The sequence below is a fragment of the Coregonus lavaretus genome (genome assembly GCF_964263955.1).
Source record: "Coregonus lavaretus genome assembly, chromosome: 11".
Lineage (NCBI taxonomy): Eukaryota > Metazoa > Chordata > Actinopteri > Salmoniformes > Salmonidae > Coregonus > Coregonus lavaretus.
In genome coordinates, this window is record NC_139998.1 from 6,779,748 (window position 1) to 6,802,291 (window position 22,544).

Consider the following 22,544-nt stretch of genomic DNA (forward strand, 5'->3'; position numbering starts at 1 on the left):
ACAGTGCTACTTTTTATAGTTCCCCTATTACAGTATATACTGTATCATTAGTAGCACCCTCAGCCCAGTCTAACCCAAACTAGGGATATCCCGCTCAGGACCTCAAACACCCACTGTCTGAGTCAGACCCTGGGGGAAAGGAAAAGCTGTCGCACTCTCTTGGGTGTCACCCTATCTAGTGCCCCCACCCTTGCAACCTTCCCAGTTCTTCAGCTGAAATAGCCCCCTGGGAATGAATTGAAGGGCAAATGACATTGTTAGAGCTATCAATCACTCAAACTAGTGTCACTGCAGGGACCTCAGAATATGTGTCAACAGAGGTAGCACTTACTGGGTCTGATATACACAGCTGCACACACACACACACACACAAACACACAAACATACACTAACACACGTGTGCGCACATATGCACGCTTGTACGCAAACACACACACACTTCACTGTACTTGAACACACACAAACATTTTGATGAACAGCTCTAACATTAGATTACTCGTTAATCAATCAGTGTCTCTATTAACACCTAATAAAGTTTGATAAGCTATGGCATATTCTGAAGGAGTGGATACATAATTCTCTCTGGGAGTTAGAATTGAGTAAGTGAGACTCACTTAGAAGTAGAATTATACTTTACTACATTATTTTAAAGTGATTCTAACATTTTTAAGTGTTTGTCTGTACTCGTTGTTCTCTGTTTCCTTGCATAGTTTTGCCACTTTTTGCGACTTTTTGTTTGTGACATTTTGCGACTTGTGACTTTTCCTCAGGACTAATTATCTTTTCCCCCTTATCTCTCTCAGCAGGTGTGGGACGCTAATGATCCAAAGTAAAAACCCTGAGGAAGAAGCCCAAACGGATGAAATAAAATACTCTACTATTCATAACCAAAAATATCTCCATAACAGCCTTGCAGGGGTTGGAACCGAAATTATTTTCCAATATTTTAGTTCTGAACAGAACCATTATTTTTTTTGTTCCGTTCCACTGTTCCGACCAGCAAAATAAAGTTCTGAACCGGTTCCCCCAAAAGTAATGGTTTATAGTGTTCCTTTCTGTTACTTTTTAAACCTCTGAAATCAATTTTTATACATTACTTCACCAATCAGTGCAGATAGAACAGCTTGCTATGGAGCGGGCAAGCTATAGTTGTTTACATGCATTGGACAGACAAGTGTAGGGCGAGATGCGACTGAAATGTTGCGGGTGGGTAGAGAGCGAGAGAGGGAGAGGAGGAGGCTTGGCTTGAAGTGCTGGGCATCTTGTTATGACATGCATTATCTGAATTAGACCCACAGAATTATACCTACGGAGGAGGGGCTTCTATGAAGGAACTTTGAATGTCTTTGAACTTCCGAGAGTTGGCTTAACGTTGGACCAGAGCTAGTTAGCTAGCTAACAAGCTTGTGTGTGCACGGCACCAGTATTAAAATGAAAACACGTCTTACCTTTTTGTTTTTAATAAATCCAATGTGAATCGTGATAACTATAGTATCCTTAACTAGCAATGAAAAAGTTAATCCATTCTTCTCTAGTAAAAAATCTCTCTCCCTAATTTCTGAATCACGCTTGTAACATCAGTAGGCTACAGTAGCCTATGCTTCAGAGGCGGAGGGGCAGGTAGCCTACACACACACAAACACTGGCAAAGATTTTCAGCTGGCAGGCAGACACTGGAATAAGTTTCTGAGTGACAGAGTGTGGGCTTTGCATAGGTGCTTTGTTGTGTTTTTTTGTGGGACTGGAAAAAATTCCCCAGAACGTAAAATAACGTTATTAACCAGTTCCCATGCTTTTAAAATAATGGTTCTGTTCCAGAACAGTATACTGTAGATCACTTTAATTCCCGGTTCTGATTCTGTTCATCGAAAAATGTCATTATTTTCCGTTTTTTGGTTCTGTTCCCTGAACCGGTTCCAACCCCTCCAGCCTTTGCACAATCCCTTGTACGTCCTCATAGAATTTATGCTGTGAAAATGAAATTTAATCAACCACGTTTTTGTAGGAAATAATTTATATTAGTGTAATGAAAAATATTGTATCCCCACCCTTTTGGGCTCAACTTAATTTATTTGATAAACAAAAGAAATTCAAAGAATAGATAAGAAACCTTAAAAAATATTTTCAAAGTTGTTTAAAAGTTATCCAAAACATCATGCGTCTTCTGAAGAGATACAGTAAGAATTGAATAAGGTATCTGTCCAAATAGCCATACTGAACTGAATTTTGTTGTATTTTTATTTCTTCTAATTTTTCAAGAAAAGCTTCCAGTAGGATAAGGTTGACATTAGCTGGCAGTCTGATCATATACACGTACTACCTATATGTCAGGATAGATAGATAGATAGATGTTGTCACACTCATCGCTTCAATATCTTTGCTCACAGTGTAATGGTGATGTGATGGTGTCATCGTAGTGCATATTCACATTATTCAGTCATACAGTATGTATGGGGTATTGTAGTTTTTTGTTATGAATTAGCAGTATACACTATCACAGCTTTTTTGAGATGTGTTCACATTTTGTATTCCATTTGTGGAAATTTTCAAAATGAGTATTATTGCATCACAGCTGTTTTTTCCTCCCAAATATACTTTTCGTTGACTGATGCTTTGGTGTTGTTTTTCTCCCGCTTAGCTGGATCTGGGCTGATGAGCCTCTACATACTTGACATATTTAATGTTTACGGATGTCCATATTCGGACTGCCACATAGTCATAAGGAGGCTGTCCTAATATGGACACCGTATACATGTATATTGAAAGGCTCTGCTCTCCAGGTGACATAAACCATGAACTACAACTTACTTACCAATAAGCACTGGTTGCTAAACTAACCCCCTCAAAATCATTGGAGAAATAATGCCCAGGACCGTAGCAAGATTATCAGAGGCTTAATCACTCCTTGGTTGGGCTTAAAGGTCTCAATGTATAATAAGGCTATTGGAATTAAGGACTATCCAGGAAAGGTGTGACTAAAGTGAACAATCATCCAAAGAGACAGGAGTCATATCATATTGTTCCATGAAGATTTTCACAACTAAACCAAAGGGACTAGGCTTTAGACCAAAGTTTTAAACAATGAGGAGGCATAGATGCAGTATAGAGTTCAATGGAACAGTCTGTGGGGGATAGAAGAAGGATGCCGGATTGGCGCACATTCAACAAATCTGATCTAACAAAGTGGATATTCGTCAAATCTGTCATGATATATGTATTGTAACAGGCCCACAACGTGGTTACTAAAGTCCGATTTGGATATATTTGTCTGTTTTCACAGCATAACATTTAGAAGTTGTCCCTTTTCAGGTTTAGAAGAAGTGACTGCTAAATGCTAACTCCCATTCGTATAAGCTGGTAGCATAGCTAGCATAGAGAAATCGGTGGTGGTAATCAAAGTCGGTTTTAACTGTAATGCAGTTGATTGATGACGATGACATTAACATGTATTGGGGTTGACGTCAATACAAGCATTATACTCCGATTTTCACCTCAACATAGTGTGAAATTCACATATAAACAATAGCCTAAATGTAGGGAGATTTTGCTGGGGGCAATAAGGAGATTCCGGATCTTTCCCCCATGGCATCATTCCCCCATGCGTTTCCATGGCATTTCCATTGTTTTGGTCGAGTTCTATTGACCTCGTTACTGCATCTATCATTTCAAAACCAAGTATGTAAAACGTTCTGGGGATTCTTAAGAATGTCCTCTTTCTTTTGTCTCCACATTTTCTAATAATCCATTGTATTTTATTTTTATAGGATTCTTTGCATCATTTTGAAACACCATGGGAAATATTCCCACAGAGTAACATTAGCTGAGTATTGCAAGTTGAGGGGAAAAGTAAAAACCCATCTGTCTATATACAGTTTACTTTATTGATTTACGTATACCAAAATACAATACTGTACTAGGCCTCTAATTAAAATACAGTACTTTAGTCACTGATGTTTCACTTTGGCATTCTGAGTATGAGGTGGTATCGATCTCTGTGAATGGTCCTTTTTGTTTGAAACTTGAGGTAATGGAGAATATTGTAAGTAAAGTAAGTCCTAATGTCTATTGTAATGGACTGCCTTGTTCGAAGGTTTTGTTTCAAGGTTTTCATTGTCCCTGCTACAGCAATAAAATGTAAAAAGCTAAGAATGTGTCAATTTTGTTTGTGATGTTGTGTTTTTTTTCAATAGCTTGTGAATGTTTTAATGGATGAATGACATTCTCAACAGGCAAATGGTGGACAAAAGCTATAAGAGATCTTCAACGTTTTTCATGGAAAGGAATGTGGTCAATGAAACCCTATGTGTCTGTACGTGCACGTATGCGTGTGCCTGCCTTCAGATATAATGCCATTATCTAAGGTTCTAACAATATCTAAACAACCATAGGGCAATGCAATCACATGAGTAGGAAGGGCCACACTACGTAGCCTTGATGGCCAAACAAACCTGTTTGGATTCTGAACCCCAAGGAATTGCAGCCTCTGTATCTGTCTCTCCCTCTCTGCCTTGGGCTCAGGTAAGGGCTATTACTTCATACTGACATATCTTAACATCCAGACATACCTTTACACTGCCTTGGAATTCATCATAAATCAATGTGACACAGCTAGAGTAGATATACATTTTGATGGTTCTTAGCTTGACCATTTGGTCTCTAGGATTGAGGGGAGGCAGTGGGGGAGAGGATAGCCCTCATACATTTCAGTAACACTTTATTTGAAGGGTACCTACATAAGGAGTTCATAACAAATTCATAATGGCATGCTTATGTACTGCTTGTGAATGATTTATGTATGGGTTATGAATGTTATATGCGTCATATAAAGTTGTCCTGCAGGTACTTTTTAAATAAAGCATTACCCACGTTTCTAAAGCCACTGACAGGGCTCTGGCAGGCAGTTAGACATCACCATAGGATAGGCATGACATGAGGTACAATTTCGTGAGTGGTGAAGGGTCTTGGACTCCCCACCTGTCCTGAAGTACGTAACTGACAGCCCTGTTAGTGCCTAAAGCAGACAGTGTACCTGGCTGCAATCCCAGTTTAGACTCAGTATAAGGTTTATTTCATTTTCTACTGGTCAGAAGAGATCATGACCTGTAGACCCCTTGTATCTATAGAAGGGAGTATGGATGAGCGCAATGTTGTGTGGATCAAGCCCTCATTAAATACAATTTAGTTATATAGATAGTGCTCTTCTAAGAGGAGCTAAGTAATTGATCAGACTGACAATGTCCTCTGAGCAAGTAAACAAGCCAGAGCAAATACATCAGATGTCGAGAGGAAGATTGAGTGCTGTGATAATGGGAGGTGATGATAGTAGCCTAGACTATAATAGTTTGTTATTCCATGTGTTTGAATCTGGTATGGGTTACTCTCAGGGGTGGAATTTAAGGATTTTAGGCACTGGCCAGCCGGGCTAGTAGACCAACATCTGTGCCACGCAATATTTGAAAAGACAAAATGTCACTAGCCGGCAGCCTAGTTTGGCACATTTTCTACTAGCCAGGTCTGAAAAGTACATCCCTGGTTACTCTTCTAGCCATATTAGGTACTCAAGTAAAGGTGTATTTTGTATTTTAGGGTTCAAATAAAACAAAATGTCAGACACAGAAGAAGTGCAGTGAGTATCATAAGTTTTATTTATTTATTATTAAAACGTTTTTTTCTGCTATATCAAACTAATGAAATGTGTATTTTGTTTTCATGCCACTTCTTTTGTGAAGGGAGGAAGAAGGTAAGATTTATTTTGGCTTTGTCTGAAAGTCTGTTGATAAATTGAGGTTTTCCTCAAATTATTGTAATGAATAGTACAAAAATGTTTTTGGGAAAGACTGACTGCTGGTGTATACACTGAGTGTAGAAAACATTAAGGACACATGCTTTTTCCATGACATAGACTGACCAGGCAAAAGCTATGACCCCCTCATTGATGTCACTTATTAAATCCACTTCAATCAGTGTAGATGAAGGGGAGGAGACTTGAAGTTAAATAAGGATTTTTAAGGCTTGAGACAATTGAGACATGGATTGTGTATGTGTGCTATTCAGAGGGTGGGATGCTGCAACTCAATATTAGGAAGGTGTTTATAATGTTTTCTACACTCAGTGTATGTTGCCCTTATCATTACTTAAATTGCATTGTATTGGGTCATTCCACGAGCTGTTCGATTTTCCGGGGGAAATGCGCTGCAGCTGCCCAACTCTGCCCAAATACTCTTTCTAAACATGAATACGCCTTGCTTGCGATAGGGTTTTGGAAATATTTGGAACTTAACCTTCATATTACACGTACTGTTTCATTTTCCGATGGAAATGCGCCGATGCTGCCCAAATGCTCTTTCTAAACGTTAATACGCCTTGCTTGCGATAGGGTTTTGGAAATATTTGGAACTTAACCTTCATATCCGCAATAAATTATTTTAAAAATACAAAAGATACACTTACTGTACACAGTTTAGCTTAGTTGCACCCGGCTGTGTTTTGAGTAACACCTGATTCCAGGCGGAAATGTAGAATAGTATGGTCCAATGGAAATGCAAGCGTAAGGTGAGAGGATGTGTTGTAGCCTACTTCGGCTGGAGGGTGTGAGAAAATACAGCCATGTGCAACTTTGCTAAACTGAGTACAGGAAGTGTATCTTTAGTATCTGAAAGATTCTTTCTCGCTGATATGAAAGTTATGTTCCAGAGGTTTCCAAAACTGTATAGCATGCGAGGATTATTAACGTTTCTAAATGTTAAAACAGAGGGTTGTGATTGCAGTTCACATGGAGCCAGCTGTGGTCCATACCTTCAACAAAGAACTCTAGGGCTGGGTATGCCCCCTTGGCTTCTTGAGGGCTAGTGTATATGCAAATGAAACTCTATATAATGTATATTTTATTACATAATTATACTTTTATGACCCCGTCCAGTAAAACTAAAGGACTATTCTATCCCAGTTAACATGAAATCATTCTAATAATACTTATAACCTTTTGTATGATATCATCAGGCTAAGAGAGTCACATTTTTTTTTATTACAGATGGATCCAAGCCCAAACCAAAGTAAGTTTTAATATACCACAAAATCATGAGTTTCAATTTGACATAGTATGACTTACTTGATTAAACTCTTAAGACATTGGCTCCTATAAGGAGCATAGGCTGTTGAAGAATGTCCTCCATCTCACTCTGTTCGTGGCAAGTTTTTCCAGGTCACATCAGTTGAAGTCATTTCTACCTGGACGTCTCCGTTTCTGGGTTACCCTCTCTTTCTTTTCCCCTGACAGATGACAGATTATATGTGTTTAAGGATCACATTTGAAGTTTACTGAAATGTGCAAATTGAGATTATATTCCATACATTTTTTATTTCCATAGGTTCATGCAAAACCTCTCTGCACCAAAGATGGCTGATGGTGACAAAGTGGATTTTGATGTGAGTTGAACCATCCAACACACACACACCATGGTAAGAAAACTCACCATTTGTGACAGATTTGCTCTTGCCTCCAGCTGTCATCTGTTATAGTAAGCAAATGAGAGGTACCGAAAGTCAATAAAAAGACAGAAGCCTATAAGAATAAAGTATATCTAGTGAAATGGTGTATTATATAATGTCTTACCAAAGCAATTCTTATTACGAATTCTGATTCTTCTTCCTGGTGGTCAGGACATCCACAGGAAACGTCAGGAGAAGGACCTGTCTGAGCTCCAGTCTCTGATTGAGTCTCACTTCATCCAGAGGAAGAAGGAGGAAGAGGAGCTCATCTCCCTCGTCAACAGGATTGTGAGTCTGCCATTTTAGAATGTGACTGTGCTTTCCATATAAATAAAATGAAATAATAATAACATTTATATGTATATAGTGCATTCACTGTTCCCAAAAAACATTGCAACTAACAAAAAAACACCTACAGTGGGGAGAACAAGTATTTGATACACTGCCGATTTTGCAGGTTTTCCTACTTACAAAGCATGTAGAGGTCTGTAATTTTTATCATAGGTACACTTCAACTGTGAGAGACGGAATCTAAAACAAAAATCCAGAAAATCACATTGTATGATTTTTAAGTAATTAATTTGCATTTTATTGCATGACATAAGTATTTGATACATCAGAAAAGCAGAACTTAAATATTTGGTACAGAAACCTTTGTTTGCAATTACAGAGATCATACATTTCCTGTAGGTCTTGACCAGGTTTGCACACACTGCAGCAGGGATTTTGGCCCACTCCTCCATACAGACCTTCTCCAGCTCCTTCAGGTTTCGGGGCTGTCGCTGGGCAGTACGGACTTTCAGCTCCCTCCAAAGACTTTCTATTGGGTTCAGGTCTGGAGACTGGCTAGGCCACTCCAGGACCTTGAGATGCTTCTTACGGAGTCACTCCTTAGTTGCCCTGGCTGTGTGTTTTCGGGTCGTTGTCATGCTGGAAGACCCAGCCACAACCCATATTCAATGCTTTTACTGAGGGAAGGAGGTTGTTGGCCAAGATCTCGCGATACATGGCCCCATCCATCCTCCCCTCAATACGGTGCAGTCGTCCTGTCCCCTTTGCAGAAAAGCATCCCCAAAGAATGATGTTTCCACCTCCATGCTTCACGGTTGGGATGGTGTTCTTGGGGTTGTACTCATCCTTCTTCTTCCTCCAAACACAGCGAGTGGAGTTTAGACCAAAAAGCTCTATTTTTGTCTCATCAGACCACATGACCTTCTCCCATTCCTCCTCTGGATCATCCAGATGGTCATTGGCAAACTTCAGACGGGCCTGGACATGCGCTGGCTTGAGCAGGGGGACCTTGCGTGCGCTGCAGGATTTGAATCCATGACGGCGTAGTGTGTTACTAATGGTTTTCTTTGAGACTGTGGTCCCAGCTCTCTTCAGGTCATTGACCAGGTCCTGCCGTGTAGTTCTGGGCTGAACCCTCACCTTCCTCATGATCATTGATGCCCCACAAGGTGAGATCTTGCATGGAGCCCCAGACTGAGGTTGATTGACCGTCATCTTGAACTTCTTCCATTTTCTAATAATTGCGCCAACAGTTGTTGCCTTCTCACCAAGCTGCTTGCCTATTGTCCTGTAGCCCATCCCAGCCTTGTGCAGGTCTACAATTTTATCCCTGATGTCCTTACACAGCTCTCTGGTCTTTGCCATTGTGGAGAGGTTGGAGTCTGTTTGATTGAGTGTGTGGACATGTGTCTTTTATACAGGTAACGAGTTCAAACAGGTGCAGTTAATACAGGTAATGAGTGGAGAACAGGAGGGCTTCTTAAAGAAAAACTAACAGGTCTGTGAGAGCCGGAATTCTTACTGGTTGGTAGGTGATCAAATACTTATGTCATGCAATAAAATGCAAATTAATTACTTAAAAATCATACAATGTGATTTTCTGGATTTTTGTTTTAGATTCCGTCTCTCACAGTTGAAGTGTACCTATGATAAAAATTACAGACATCTACATGCTTTGTAAGTAGGAAAACCTGCAAAATCGGCAGTGTATCAAATACTTGTTCTCCCCACTGTAACTACTGTGTGTGTGTGTAGGAGAAACGCCGTGCGGAGAGGGCAGAGCAGCAGAGGGTTCGCGCGGAGAGGGAGAAGGAAAGGCAGGCCAGGGTTGCTGTAAGTTCCTTCTCTCTTCTTTCAAACATTTTAGAGGGGAAATATATTGTGGATGTAGTTTCTTTGAAAGATCTCTTGATCGGTTTTTCTTCCCTAATGCTCTGCAGGAGGAGAAAGAGAGGAAGGAGGCAGAAGAGCAACGTAGGAAGCATGATGATGATGCTAAGAAGAAGAAGGCTCTCACTAACATGCCCCACAGTATGGAGGCATCCAGCAGAAGGTCAGTTTGATATTGTACAAAAACATCTCAAATATACTATGTTTCCTTTAACATAAAGACATGGATAATGGTGTAACAGAGGTATCCAAGTAATGTGGGGCAATGAACATTTCCTCCCCCAAAATTCTCAACATTTTTTAAATTTCTTTGAGAGTAATTGTATTTCTGATCTTTCAATGCCCAGAGTGAAAACCGTAAAGGAGCCAAAAAACAGAACTAGAGGGAGAAGAAGAAGAAGATTCTTGCTGACCGCAGGAAACCTCTCAGCATCGACCATCTGAATGAGGACAAACTCAAGTATGATGCCGTTGTTCATAATTTTAATTTGCCTGCCCTCAGAAAAGCTGACAGTGTTATTATACTGTATATGTCTGATGTTTTCTCAATTTTTGACTGAACATGACTATCTGAATGGTTCGAGTGATGTAGATTCTTCAGTGAGACATCAACGGTTCTTTAGAGCAAGAAAGCAACTGTTCTGATTGGCTGTTGCCCTACAGGGAGAAGGCCAATGAGATGTGGCAGTGGATGATGGAGCTGGAGGCTGAGAAGTTTGACCTCTGTGAGAAACTTAAGAAACAGAAGTACAATGTAAGTCACCTTTACCTAAAACACACACACACACACAAAAAAACTCAAGAAAGAGAAGTATGACATAACTCAGCAAACCGGAAACATTCCCACAACATTATCTAAGATTCCCATTAAGTTCTAGTTAGGGTTTTATCTAACATTAGGATGATAACATTTTTTGTATCTGTTTTAAATTAAATATCCTTTGAATATTCTCCTAACATTCACTAAAATGTTCTGCACAACATCTGTAACAACCACCACAGAACATTCCCCAAAGTTCTCATTAGATTTCCAGGTAAAGTAATAACACAATGTACAAGTAACGTTTTCCCAGCAAACCAAAATTGGTTCTGTGAAAGTTCCCAGAACATTCGTTATGTTGCGGCAAATGTTCTCATAACACAAAAACTGTCCAGTCATGCTGATGATTATACAATGTTTGTATAAAACATTCACCTAATTTTACAAGAACGTTCCCAGAACACATTTGGTCTGTTCTTTAAAGAAATGTGTTAGGAACTTTTAAAGAACATAAAAAATGTGTTCTGGGAACAGTCTGGGGGGAACATTGTGGGGACATCACAAAATATATGTTCCCAAAACACAAAAACTGTCCAGTTGTGTGGATGATTATACAATGTTTCAAAAAACATTAACCTGATGTTGCAGGAACGTTCCCAGAACACATTTTTTTATGTTCTTTAAAAGTTCCTAACACGTCTTTAGGTTGTGGCAACATTGTGGGGATATGACAAGAGACAGGTTCCCAAAACACTAAAACTGTCCAGTTGTGCTGACATTCAGATAATGTTTGTATTAGGGTGCACCAAGCATTTGTTTGATGTTGCAAGAATGTTGACAGAACAGCCTTTGAGTTCTTTAAAGGTTCCCAGAACATTTAATTAGGTTGTGGGATACATTGATACATTACAAGAGATAGGTTTCCAAAACACAAAATATGCTCAGTTGTGATGACATTCATACAATGTTTAAGTTAGGTTGCACAGGACATTCCCTTAATGTTGCAAGAATATTCTTGTGATATTCACAAAGGTTGCACAGAACATTCCCACAATGTTGCACAATGTTCCACAATCTCCAAATACAGTGAGGGAAAAAAGTATTTGATCCCCTGCTGATTTTTGTTGTTTGCCCACTGACAAAGAAATGATCAGTCTATAATTTTAATGGTAGGTTTATTTGAACAGTGAGAGACAGAATAACAACAAACAAATCCAGAAAAAGGCATGTCAAAAATGTTATAAATTGATTTGCATTTTAATGAGGGAAATAAGTATTTGACCCCCTCTCAATAAGAAAGATTTCTGGCTCCCAGGTGTCTTTTATACAGGTAACGAGCTGAGATTAGGAGCACACTCTTAAAGGGAGTGCTCCTAATCTGTTTGTTACCTGTATAAAAGACACCTGTCCACAGAAGCAATCAATCAATCAGATTCCAAACTCTCCACCATGGCCAAGACCAAAGAGCTCTCCAAGGATGTCAGGGACAAGATTGTAGACCTACACAAGGTTGGAATGGGCTACAAGACCATCGCCAAGCAGCTTGGTGAGAAGGTGACAACAGTTGGTGCGATTATTCGCAAATGGAAGAAACACAAAATAACTGTCAATCTCCCTAGGCCTGGGGCTCCATACAAGATCTCACCTTGTGGAGTTGCAATGATCATGAGAACGGTGAGGAAGCAGCCCAGAACTACATGGGAGGATCTTGTCAATGATCTCAAGGCAGCTGGGACCATAGTCACCAAGAAAACAATTGGTAACACACTACGCCTTGAAGGACTGAAATCCTGCAGCGCCCACAAGGTCCCCCTGCTCAAGAAAGCACATATACAGGTCCGTCTGAAGTTTGCCAATGAACATCTGAATGATTCATAGGAGAACTGGGTGAAAGTGTTGGTCAGATGAGACCAAAATCGAGCTCTTTGGCATCAACTCAACTCGCCGTGTTTGGAGGAGGAGGAATGCTGCCTATGATCCCAAGAACACCATCCCCACCATCAAACATGGAGGTGGAAACATTATGCTTTGGGGGTGTTTTTCTGCTAAGGTGACAGGACAACTTCACCGCATCAAAGGGATGATGGACGGGGCCATGTACCGTCAAATCTTGGGTGAGAACCTCCTTCCCTCAGCCAGGGCATTGAAAATGGGTCGTGGATGGGTATTCCAGCATGACAATGACCCAAAACATACAGCCAAGGCAACAAAGGAGTGGCTCAAGAAGAAGCACATTAAGGTCCTGGAGTGGCCTAGCCAGTCTCCAGACCTTAATCCCATAGAAAATCTGTGGAGGGAGCTGAAGGTTCGAGTTGCCAAACGTCAGCCTCGAAACCTTAATGACTTGGAGAAGATCTGCAAAGAGGAGTGGGACAAAATCCCTCCTGAGATGTGTGCAAACCTGGTGGCCAACTACAAGAAACGTCTGACCTCTGTGATTGCCAACAAGGGTTTTGCCACCAAGTACTAAGTCATGTTTTGCAGAGGGGTCAAATACTTATTTCCCTCATTAAAATGCAAATCAATTTATAACATTTTTGACATGTGTTTTTCGGGATTTTTTTGTTGTCATTCTGTCTCTCACTGTTCAAATAAACCTACCATTAAAATTATAGACTGATCATGTCTTTGTCAGTGGGCAAACGTACAAAATCAGCAGGGGATCAAATACTTTTTACCCTCACTGTAAGTCTGTTTTTTATGACGTTCTTAGCATATTTGTTTTATGTAGGTCTAACATAATGTTCCATTGATGTTCACGCAATATACATATTAACTTGTCTTGGAGGTCTTCAGAACATTTCAAGAACATTTAGAAAATGTTATATTTAAGTTTGACCTAATATTACCACAACATTCTCAGCATGCAAATGTGTAGCTCCTTACAGCATAAGAAAGCAAACTTAATATTTTTTACACTTTATATGTTGACAATCTACACATGGGGGTTTAAACCTGCAATGTTTGGTTCCCAAGCCAGGTCTTTTAACCTCTGCACCACAAGGAAAGGTCTCTTACAGTTTATTCTTTCAGTATATAGCCATGGCAGTATGGTCAATCAGGAATTCCATCATTCCTTTTTAGCCTTCTTAGACATAACTAACCCAGGGATATACTGGTAACTGGGTTATTCACCATCACTTCACCCATCCTCTTTATATGCTGCATACTTCTGGGCCATATTTACAAAGTATCCAAGACTATGAGTGCTGATCCAGGATCACTTTTGATTTTCAGATCATGAAAAATAAGACAGACCATACCAAGCTTCTCAATGTAGAAATTATCGAAGTAGAAATTTGGACAGTCAATATTTACACAATGTGAGAGGGCCCGGGCAGTGGGTACATCAGAGGTGACCTACAGTACACTGAACAGGTGAACAACAGGTGAATTATTCTATAGTATCATCAGGTTCCTGGGTTCCTCTCCTCTCCACCTCTCTGATGGAGTCCACTTGTACAGGTTTAAACAGTAAATAAAAGTTGTGTTTAAATGCTTATAGCCAGATTTACAGTATGTGTCCTTACAGATTAACCAGCTTCTCGCTCGGGTCCAGGACCACCAGAGGTAAGTAACACTGAGGTTCAGGATTTTGGACTTCTTTAAAAATATATATATACAGTACCAGTCAAAAGTTTGGACACACCTACTCATTCCAGGGTTTTTCTTTATTTTTACTATTTTCTACATTGTAGAATAATAGTGAAGACATCAAAACTATGAAATAACACACATGGAATCATGTAGTAACCAAAAAAAGTGTTAAACAAATCAAAATATATTTTATATTTGAGATTCTTCAAAGTAGCCACCCTTTGCCTTGATGACAGCTTTGCACACTCTTGGCATTATCTCAACCAGCTTCATAGAAAAATAGAAAAAATAAAGAAAAACCATGGAATGAGTAGGTGTGTCCAAACTTTTGACTGGTACTGTATATATATATTTTGTATTTTACCACCTTTTTCAATCTTGTCTCATCACTGCAACTCCCCAACGGGCTCGGGAGGCAAAGGTCGAATCACGAGCCCTCTTAAACATGACCCAACAAACTGAACTTCTTAACACCCGCCCATTTAACCCAGAAGCACCAATGTGTTGGAGGAAACACTGTTCACCTGATGACCGAGGTCAGCCTGCAGGCACCCTGCCCACCACAAGGAGTCGCTAGAGCGCGATGAGCCAAGTAAATGGTCACAATGAAGAACATCAGTCCTTTAACAGTGGAACAATCATTTATTTGAACAGGTCATTCACTATCCATCAATCCCCAATTATACAATAACGCAGAAATCGTGGCTGAAACAGAACTGAAAATAATGAAATTTTTAGAGGAACAGAATCAGAACTGGGAAGGAAAGTAATTTATACTGTTCCGGAACATAACCGTTATTTTAAAAGCATGGGAACTGGTTAAAAACATTATTTTATGTTCTGGGATAAACCATTTTTTGCAACAAAGCACCTATGCAAAGCCCTTACTCTGTCACTCAGAAACTTAATCCAGCGTCTGCCTGCCAGCTGAAAATATTTGCAGTGTGTGTGCATGTGTAGGCTACATGCCCCTCCCCCTCTGAAGCATAGGCTACTGATGTTACATGCATGATTCAGAAATGAGAAGAATGGATTAACTTTTTCATTGCTAGTTAAAGATACTACAGTTATCACGTTTCACATTGCATTTATTAATTACAAAAAGGTAAGACGTGTTTTTATTTTAATTCTGGTGTCGCTCTGCACACGTAAGCTTGTTAGCTAGCCAACGTTTGCTCTGGTCCAACGTTAAGCCAACTCTTGGAAGCCGCTCCTCCGTAGGTATAATTCTGTGGGCCTAATTCAGATAATGCACGTCATAGCAAGATGCCCAGCGCTTCAAACCAAGCCTCCCCCTTCTATATTCTCTCTGCCCACCCACAGAATTTTAGTTGCAGCTCACGCCCTACACTTGTCTGTCAAAGCATATAGCTGAACAACTATAGCTTGCCAACCCCTGATAATTTCACCATTCATATCCATTGTTTACGCCGCATATGTGTATGTCTGCACTGTATGTGGCATCTATGCACTATGCATGATAGCTCCTATTCATTTTAAAAGGAGAAAACCTGACATGGTGTGGTCTGAAATTGCAGAATAAAACCATTCCCCATTATTATAAAAAACAAAAAAACAAGCCTAAATAAATAAAACCCTGTATTTCACCTGATTGATTGCACTGATGGAATGAACTTGACATCTGACTGAAACCATTAAACTCATTCACACAAGTTGTAAGTGGACCACAGATACCGTCCCAAAGTGTGCACTCAAACACTACCCCTCACAGATTCAAAAGGAGTGGACTGGCCATGATTGCACCAATCCAATGATTTTACCTGAATGAGGGAGAGTGAACGAATGCACACTTCTGAGTGACGAGTACAGTAGATAATTAGAATGAACAAAACTGCTGCAATTGAAAGACATCCACCGGCACCAGCTGGTTCACTACCTGCTAAGCCTGGCTGGCTCGAGATGAAGCTTTTTAACCCTTTCCTGCCCCTTTCAGCACCAAAGGTCGTGGCAAGAAGATGGGCCGGGTGAGGTAAGGGAGCAATCACTACAGTCGGAGAAACCACGACGACGCCAGGGATCGGCCAATGATGTGTGTTCATCTGTGTTGTTGTGTCTGGCATAGCGTCTGACTATCACTGTATATCAAAGTATCAAGTCAATAAATGAGTCAATCAACACTGGCATCCCTTTTTGAATATACTGTATAAAGCAGTCACTGCAATTGAAGCTTTGTCACACAATTTAGCTCTGTACTGACATTTAGTTTTAAAGACATGCTCAGGTACTTCGGCGACTAAGAAAGTATTTTTTTAAACCTCCCGCTTTGGGCTGGATGTGTCAATGTGTAGTTCATACAGTCATTCTGCTCATAGATGTCTTACCTCAATTAGCCACGAAATCCCTAGTTTGAAAGCAACTTTCTTAAAGATGTGCCACACCATTTCCCCCCACGTGGGCCAGCCCTGCAGCAATTAGATTTCTAGCTGGCAAGAGGCCTGCCCAGCGTTATCCAATGAGGTTGTTGGGTGCCAACGGCTCAGTGGACACAGCAGAGAGAGAGAGAGAGAGAGAGAGAGAGAGAGAGAGAGCAATGATGTGGTGAAATTGTACTAGAGCTGGGACGATAAAGCAAAAATGAACGACTCCGACCATACCGATCACTTATCGCAGGCCTTTTGCTGATATTGTTAATTAAGTAGCCTATACTAGATAAATGTCATGTTTGAAATGAAATAAGTTTACCAATATGGGTGATTGTTAATGGGACAATTGATGGCTGCAACAAACTAGAAGTTTAAAGGATAACAAAAAAAAAAAAAACTTGTGCACATTGCTATAAACATATCATTCTATTTATCGTTATTGCATCAATTCAGGCAATTTATCACAACATTGACCTTTTTTGTCCATACTGCCCAGCTCTACGTAGTACGCAATTTTTGGGGGACCACTTTTGGCTCATTAGTGCTACTTTCAGAACTACTGGCTAAAAAGTATACAAAAGTACCAGAGAATCTCTTTAACAAGAAATGTAATGTGTCTCTACCAGCTGGTGTTTTACCACACACAGTGTACAGAACATTAGGAACACCTGCTCTGTTCATTACAAAGACTGACCAAATGAAAGCTATGATCCCTTATTGATGTCACTTGTTAAATACACTTCAATTAGTGTGGATGAAGGGAAGGTGACAGGTTAAAGAAGGATTTTTAAGCTGAGACATGGATTGTGTGTGTGCCGTTCAGAGGGTGTATGGGAAGACAAAAGATTGAAGTGCCTTTGAACCGGGTATGGTAGGTGCCAGGCACACTGGTTTGAGTGTGTCAAGAACTGCATGACATTTTCAACAGTAGCAGAGAGACACTAGATAGGTAACCATGATCAAACAGACAGCATTTAAAACGCAGCATCCAGCAAGCCAGAGACTACAGTAAACATATATACGGTTTGCCATTTCTAGCTTTATTTTAACTCTACATTTAGGGACAAACATTCTTCATTAGGTATGCCTCACACCTTACATGATATATACTGTACTTACATATGAAAGATATCATTTGGACAGGAGCGCTCCTGTGTGTGTGTGTTTTGTGTGTGGTGCAGGCAAAGACGTATGTACTGCCCTTCGTGTAGTTCAAGTCTGTATAATACAGTTGAAGTCGGAAGTTTACATACACTTAGGTTGGAGTCATTAAAACTAGTTTTTCAACCACTCCACCATTTTTCTATAACAAACTATAGTTTTGGCAAGTCGGTTAGGACATCTACTTTGTGCATGACAAGTAATTTTTCCAACAATTGTTTACAAACAGATTATTTCACTTATAATTCACTGTATCACAATTCCAGTGGGTCAGAAGTTTACATACACTAAGTTGACTGTGCCTTTAAACAGCTTGGAAAATTCCAGAAAATGATGTCATGGCTTTAGAAGCTTCTGATAGGCTAATTGACATAATTTGAGTCAATTGGAGGTGTACCTGTGGATGTATTTCAAGGCCTACCTTCAAACTCAGTGCCTCTTTGCTTGACATCATGGGAAAATCAAAAGAAATCAGCCAAGACCTCCACAAGTCTGGTTCATCCATGGGAGCAATTTCCAAACACCTGAAGGTACCACATTCATTTGTACAAACAATAGTATGCAAGTATAAACACCATGGGACAACGCAGCAGTCATACCGCTCAAGAAGGAGACGCGTTCTGTCTCCTAGAGATGAACGTACTTGGTGCAAAAAGTGCAAATCAATCCCAGAACAACAGCAAAGGACCTTGTGAAGATGCTGGAGGAAACAGGTACAAAGTATCTCTATCCACAGTAAAACGAGTCCTATATTTACATAACCTGAAAGGACACTCAGCAAGGAAGAAGTCACTGCTCCAAAACCACCATAAAAAAGCCAGACTACGGTTTGCAACTGCACATGGGGACAAAGATCATACTTTTTGGAGAAATGTCCTCTGGTCTGATGAAACAAAAATAGAACTGTTTGGCCATAATGACCATCGTTATGTTTGGAGGAAAAAGGGGGATGCTTGCAAGCCGAAGAACACCATCCCAACCGTGAAGCACGGGGGTGGCAGCATCATGCTGTGGGGGTGCTTTTCTGCAGGAGGGACTGGTGCACTTCACAAAATAGATTGCATCATGAGGAAGGAAAATTATGTGGATATATTGAAGCAACATCTCAAGATATCAGTCAGGAAGTTCAAGCTTGGTCGCAAATGGGTCTTCCAAATGGACAATGACCCCAAGCATTCTTCCAAAGTTGTGGCAAAATGGCTTAAGGGCAACAAAGTGAAGGTATTGGAGTGGCCATCACAAAGCCCTGACCTCAATCCTATAGAATATCTGTGGGCAGAACTGAAAAAGGGTGTGCGAGCAAGGAGGCCTACAAACCTGACTCAGTTACACCAGCTCTGTCAGGAGGAATTGGCCGAAATTCACCCAACTTATTGTGGGAAGCTTGTGGAAGGCTACCCGAAACGTTTGACCCAAGTTAAACAATTTAAAGACAATGCTACCAAATACTAATTGAGTGTATGTAAACTTCTGACCCACTGGGAATGTGATGAAAGAAAGAAAAGCTGAAATAAATAATTATCTCTACTATTATTCTGACATTTCACATTCTTAAAATAAAGTGGTGATCCTAACTGACCTAAGACAGGGAATTTTTACTAGGATTAAATGTCAGGAATTGTGAAAAAACTGAGTTGAAATGTATTTGGCGAAGGTGTATGTAAACGTCCGACTTCAACTGTACATCATAAAACTATATTCAAAATGTACCTCCCGATTCTCCACTCTTCTCCAGAAGTGTGCACTTCTACACTCCCTGTCATGGAATTAACAATGGGGGAAGCTCCCTCCTGCCAATGCTTACACTAATCGAATGCTTTAAATCCAAGACAGGGAGTGTGCAAGTGCACTGATAATAGAGACGCTATAAAACACAAATTGACACCAGTGCATTTTCAAGTTGGCCGTCTCTGCAGTCCAGGTAGGTTTGAGAGAATAGGGCTTAGGGGGAAGGGTTTAGGGCATAGTGTCCATGTGGGAGGTAGAGGCCCTCACCACAGGTGTGTTTCTCTGATTTCAGCAATCACCTGACTGGCTTTCTGCAAGGCCTGTGGACACAGGGTGGAAAGGGGGTCAAAACATTCATATAGATACAAATAGTATGTGCGCACACACACACACACATACACACTACCTTGAGCATGTCTGCAGCCTCATTGCGTCTCTGGGCCATGTCTTCAGACTCAGTGAGCAGGTCATCCAACAGCCCTGCCTTATACAGCTGGCCCACCAGCTCACTCTGCAGGCTGTCTTTCACATGGTTCACTAAGAAGTGCATCACTGCCTTGGGCACACTGCAGGGAGGGAGTGCAAAGGGAGAGCGACGTATGGAAAAGGTGAATGGGGGAAAAAAAAGAGGTGAAGAGGAGGAGACAACAGATGATTTGTAAGCAAACGAGATGGAACCAAATAGAAAGGAGAATGAAACACAGAGAGAAATCTTACAGAAGCCACAGGAGAGGGAGTCTAACAACAGCAAGTAAAGCAGAGAAGCGCCATACCTGTCCTGGATGTTTTTCCTGACGATGAGGAAGTAGGACTTGATGAGCCTCTCGATGACCTCACAGTCCCTCTGCTCTCGGGACGACAGCTTCCTGGAAACGGGAACAGGCTGGGGGATACACAGAGTCAAACAGACCAATCACTGACATGCTACATCTCAGAAGTCATTAACATGTGGTGGTATGGAACTTGTTTTGACTTCGAGCAGTAGTTAGTCCCATTCAATGTTTGCCCTAACCCTTCAATGTTTGCAAATCTGAAGGCGCTGGATAGGCATAAGCAGTGTAGTGGGAAGTTTCCACAATATGAATTGCTTACACTTCACAGTTCTGCTCATCTCTTGTGGACAGATCTACGTCAACATAACTGGTATTCTAGAATCTGTCGGTAAGGAATGGAATGCATAGGATAAAGAGCAGCAGTAGTTTGTGTTTTTCGTCACTGGTTATTTGGTGAAATCATGATTTCGCAGGTTTTGGCATCTTTCGATTTTCGGACGGGGAGGAGACATTCGGCCCATAATTTGCAAATAGAGAGGGTTCCGCTCCTCATTCTAGCATCTCTTCATCCCTTCTCTTAACACGTGTTGGACCCAGAACTTAAATCGAGCAGCTGACCAACTACGTGAGACTTTAGTTCTGGGTTAACCAAGATCACAGTTCTGCAAACATCAACGGTTTAGTGATAGAATTGGGACCGAGTATCTGACTAGCATAGATTACTCACCACATCCAGCAGGTTGACAGCGTGGCCCCTCTGAGGGCTGGCAGGGTTGGAGGTCTGGAGCATGGACTTATCTCCACCCATCCCCTCCTTCAGCATGCCCCTCCAGTTCCCTGTCCCTCCATCCTGGTCCCCCTGGGGACCCCCACCTGCTGTCTGGAAACACAGGCAATAGACACAGACAGAATGTTTAGAGATCATGTCTAGTGGTTTATTCATTTTTATTGATTCATCCTTTATTCATACAGTTGTCTCCCTGAGATTAAAAATCTATTTTACAAGAGAGAACTGTTGACAGCAACAATCGATATGCTCGTTACAATTTATTCCCAAAGATGGAGCATGCTTCTGTCATGGCTATTACATCACCTAGGCTTGTATGATGTAACATCTACAGACTATTCAGTCATGTCTGTAGATGCATATACTGACTTTTTGGATTAAAATCGCCATTCTGACAGTGGCAGGGTCATATTGTACAAAGATTTCACTCCAGGACCCTTCCACTGTACAGAAGCACAGGTCAAGCAAGAGGTGTTAGATGGGAAATGTAATGACAGAGTCAAAGTTCATCCCCAGGGGGTGGAGTTAGTTCGGGTGGGGGCTCATCAATTTATTAAAATACATATATGTGGGACATTGAAAGGGAACAGATAAGGGGAATTCAGAATAGCAGCCTACACAAAGTAGGATCGTCTACAGGGTTGCAGAGGGGAGTATGAGGGTGGGGGTGGGTCGGTGGAAAGTCCATTGCAATTCAGTCAATTCATGAAATGAACTGACATTTTAAGGAACTAATGAAAACAGGAATTTTAGTTAACTTCCTGAACTGAAATGGAATTGACCCCAATCCTGGTTGAGGTAGGATGCAGGCAGGGCCGTGCAGGCATTGGGAGGGTCAGTGACACACCTTGGGTCCCTCTCCCTCGGGGGGAGGAAGCTCAGTGGGGGAGAGAGACTGACCTCCTGGGCCCTTAAAGGACTAGAGAGAGAGGGACAGAGAGAAAGAGAGAGCAGAGAGAAGGAAGAGTGGACAGAGTTCGAAATAGGAACCTAAAAAGCATAGCAACGGAAGAAAAACCTTACTGAATGAGCTGCGACAGTCTGGTGTGGAAAAAACAGCATATGGCTTATATCTCTGCTGTAAAAGGTCGAGATCTTCACTTGGAGCAGTAAAGAAACAGTTTTTGTAGCAATTAAACAAATCAAAAGCACATTGAAAGAGGGAGAGTCTTGAGTGTGTTATGCTACCTTTTCCCTGGGAACTGAAGAGGGAAGCTCTCTCATTCTGTTGCGTCTTTGTTCCTAGGAGATAACCATTACTACTAATTAATTACAACACTTCATGTACTATTTAAGAAAGTTAGAAAATACAGAATAAAGCTATTTCTAAAGCTGTGAACGTTTCTTACCTCTATGTTGTTGTTCATGAGGCCACAGGCATCAGCAAAGTCAGGGTGCTTGGTGTTAATATAGGCCAACTCTATGGCCACCAGGTTGTGAACCTGAGGAGGAGTTGGAATTAGTACACTAAAGATAAGCAAACATACTACAAGTGGAGCAGATAGCATTTAAAATGGATTACTGATGAATGTTAAGTGTAACCCAAAAAATGCTCACCATCTCATTGGTGACCGGTAACCGTTTCCTGAGGAGGGACGTGACCACTTCTACTATGGCATCATGGAGCTTTGGAAACCTCAACAGCTCCTGGAGAGAGAGAGAGATACAACACTCATCAGTGACTG

General features: G+C 40.9%; 2 protein-coding genes and 1 pseudogene across 10 annotated transcripts in view; 2 read left to right on the forward strand and 1 right to left on the reverse strand.

The window, feature by feature from the left end:
- LOC311137055 (non-muscle caldesmon-like) overlaps positions 1-2,610 on the forward strand; it is a 55,145-nt gene extending 52,535 nt beyond the window's left edge. For 4 of the 6 annotated variants that reach the window (XM_084171374.1, XM_084171373.1, XM_084171376.1 and 1 more), the window contains one exon: positions 804-2,610. In XM_084171374.1, coding sequence (XP_084027500.1) covers positions 804-820 — 17 coding nt within the window. In that variant the 3' untranslated portion in view covers positions 821-2,610. The remainder of the gene's footprint in view (positions 1-803) is intronic. The other 2 variants (XM_084171375.1, XM_084171377.1) reach the window with 1 other exon arrangement.
- A 4,761-nt stretch (positions 2,611-7,371) lies between these two features.
- Positions 7,372-16,020, forward strand: LOC311137059 (troponin T, cardiac muscle isoforms-like; annotated as a pseudogene). Its single transcript has 8 exons — positions 7,372-7,425; positions 7,660-7,776; positions 9,535-9,612; positions 9,720-9,832; positions 10,017-10,129; positions 10,333-10,423; positions 13,962-13,999; positions 15,981-16,020. The product of its transcript is annotated as a troponin T, cardiac muscle isoforms-like (transcript).
- Positions 16,021-17,429: 1,409 nt separating this feature from the next.
- LOC311137129 (dynamin-1-like protein) overlaps positions 17,430-22,544 on the reverse strand; it is a 40,277-nt gene continuing 35,162 nt past the window's right edge. Inside the window, exons 12-19 of one of the 3 annotated variants that reach the window (XM_084171471.1) lie at positions 22,417-22,506; positions 22,209-22,301; positions 22,048-22,101; positions 21,707-21,778; positions 20,800-20,952; positions 20,073-20,182; positions 19,706-19,865; positions 17,431-19,619 (exon numbers count right to left, since the gene is read on the reverse strand). In XM_084171471.1, coding sequence (XP_084027597.1) covers positions 19,563-19,619; positions 19,706-19,865; positions 20,073-20,182; positions 20,800-20,952; positions 21,707-21,778; positions 22,048-22,101; positions 22,209-22,301; positions 22,417-22,506 — 789 coding nt within the window. In that variant the 3' untranslated portion in view covers positions 17,431-19,562. Of the gene's footprint in view, positions 19,620-19,705; positions 19,866-20,072; positions 20,183-20,799; positions 20,953-21,706; positions 21,779-22,047; positions 22,102-22,208; positions 22,302-22,416; positions 22,507-22,544 lie in introns of all 3 variants that reach the window. The other 2 variants (XM_084171469.1, XM_084171470.1) reach the window with 2 other exon arrangements.